General features: G+C 47.8%; 1 protein-coding gene across 1 annotated transcript in view; it reads right to left on the reverse strand.

The window, feature by feature from the left end:
• Positions 1-2,500, reverse strand: part of Nop17l (PIH1 domain-containing protein Nop17-like) — a 20,702-nt gene that overhangs the window by 1,865 nt on the left and 16,337 nt on the right. Inside the window, exon 2 of the mRNA XM_043011002.2 lies at positions 1-67. This exon is cut by the window's left edge and continues 1,865 nt beyond it. Coding sequence (XP_042866936.2) covers positions 1-67 — 67 coding nt within the window. The remainder of the gene's footprint in view (positions 68-2,500) is intronic.

Below are 2,500 nucleotides of genomic sequence, written 5' to 3' on the forward strand. Positions count from 1 at the left end.
ATTCTGGCCTGGCCGGGCAGTCCTCGCTGCCGACGCGCTGAGTAGTCTCGTCGGGGACAGACTCAACCTGAAGTGGAAAAATTGAAGTCAGAAAAGAGGAAATCAAACAATTTTTAAGCCTAAAATTCAACGCCTGAAAACACCTAGGCATAGATATAATCGAATTTATATTTGTTATAAAAAGACCGCGGGGAGAACAAACAACACCAGACTTATTGATAATTTGTATATATATATTTGTATATATTATATTTACACGGCATGAATAACCTACCGTGTAAATATAACAAATCATTAGCGTCACCGCTCTTCAGGTACCATTATTGTTTTGAGAAAGAAAAAAAGACAGAAAGAGAGGGAGGGAGAGGGAGGGAGAGAGAGGGAGAGAGAGGGGGAGAGGAGAGAGAGAGAGAGAGAGAGAGAGAGAGAGAGAGAGAGAGAGAGAGAGAGAGAGAGAGAGAGAGAGAGAGAGAGAGAGAGAGAGGGAGAGGGAGAGAGAGAGAGGGAGAGGGGGAGAGAGGGAGAGAGGGAGAGAGAGAGAGAGAGAGAGAGAGAGAGAGGGAGGGGAGAGGGGATTGGAGAGGCGGGGATGGGAGAGAGGGATAGGCGGGGGATGGAAGGAAGGAAGGAAGGGAGTGAGGGAGGAAGAGAGGGAGAGTGAAGGAGAGAGTAAAGGAATTGAGCGAGGGAGAGAGAAGGAGAGAGAGAGAGTAAAGGAATTGAGCGAGGGGAAGGGAGGGAAAGCCGGAGAAGCATGTCGGGCGTCAAACTTAAAAGCATTGATCTCGGCGAGCGGAGCGGGGCTTCCTCGCATGCCGCCGCGCTGCTTAATAACACGCCAGCAGGAACAGCAGAAGGGTAATGAATGGGGTTCGGCGTAAAGTAGAGAGGGTAAATAAAACCTCATGTTATTCCGCTTTCTGCAATGATGCTTCATCCCTTACGATAAATTACCCTCAAACTTGCAATCAACCGTTCAAAGTATTTAATCAATCACTCAGATTGATTTTTTATCACTAATGAGTGAGCGAGTGCGAGTGCGATTGTGCGTTGGAGAGGGAAGGAGGTAGGGAGGGAAAGGGGAGGGAGAGAGTAGAGAGGAGAGAATAGAGAGGAAGGAGAGAGTAGAGAGGAGAGAATAGAGAGGAAGGAGAGAGTAGAGAGGAGAGAGTAGAGAGTAGAGAGAGAGAGGAAGGAGAGGGGGCGAGAGAGAAGGGGAGAGAGAGAGGGGGGAGAGCGAGAGCGAGAGAAATTAGAGAGGGAAAGAGAGAGAGAGGGAGGGAGGGAGAGAGAGAGAGAGAGAGAGAGAGAGAGAGAGAGAGAGAGAGAGAGAGAGAGAGAGAGAGAGAGAGAGAGAGAGAGAGAGAGAGAGAGAAATAGAGAGGAGAGAGAGAGAAATAGAGAGGAGAGAGAGAGAAATAGAGAGGAGAGAGAGAGAAATAGAGAGGAGAGAGAGAGAAATAGAGAGGAGAGAGGGGAGAGGGGAGAGAGGAGAGAGAGAGAAAGAGGAGAGAGAAAGAGGAGAGGGAAGGAGAGAGAGAGGATAGAGAGAGGAGAGAGACAGAGGAGCGAGAGAGTGGATAGAAAGTGAGAGGAGAGAGAGAGAGAAGAGAGAGAGGGGGGGATGGTGAAAGCACTGCACTCTGCACATTGCATTACTTGTAGCTGTATCTGAGAACAGCTGATTAAGTTCTGTTATCCAATATATATAATTGTATATGCATTCATATAGCTGTACTAATTATTTCAGTCTTAATGTCTTTGTTCTATACATATATATCTACGCTTCTCGCGGGCCGCCCAAGCGCGCCCCACGCCTTACCTTTTATGTGTCTAGACAGTACATCCACTGTACTCAGAGGCCCTACTCTACTGAACCATATAGAGAAACAGGCCTCACATTGACGTCACGTAGGAATTCATATGACGTCATGTAACAAGCCTACGGGCCTGAATATAAACGCTCCCCTCGGAAAGTCTCACCAGACAAGGGGGACACCGAGGGAGTTACCATAGCTCCACTGTACCATTGCTGCCCAAGAATAAACCCTGTTAACCTGAACTTTCGTCTGGACTTCCCCTCGCTACCACGGTGTCACACCGACACCTTTACTTGAGATTGCTGAACGAGACTCTGTCAAGAAACGCCTGCTGACCGCATCATTCGGCCACCTTACAGATAGAAAGAGGGAGGAGAGAGAGAGAGAGGATAGATAGAGAGAGCAGAGAGAAAGAGGACTGAACGAGAGAGGAGAGAGAGCGAGAGAGAGAGAGAGAGTGACCCATAGACGGAATCAGTTTGAAATACTGTTTAGTAATTGGATCGTTAATAAAGTTGTCGGAGATGTAAAGCAAAAATGATATATAATTACGGATAACCAAGATAGAATGGAGATGTAAACAACTTTCAACCATGTGGCATGTGGGCGTGTGCAGGTCCCGGGACACGCCACGTGATTACATTCAATTACCCGATTGAGCGTCAACAAGATGTCCCGCT

This window comes from Penaeus japonicus, unplaced genomic scaffold, assembly GCF_977035675.1.
Source record: "Penaeus japonicus unplaced genomic scaffold, GWHDUDI00000001_assembly GWHDUDI00000026, whole genome shotgun sequence".
In the NCBI taxonomy this organism is placed as follows: domain Eukaryota; kingdom Metazoa; phylum Arthropoda; class Malacostraca; order Decapoda; family Penaeidae; genus Penaeus; species Penaeus japonicus.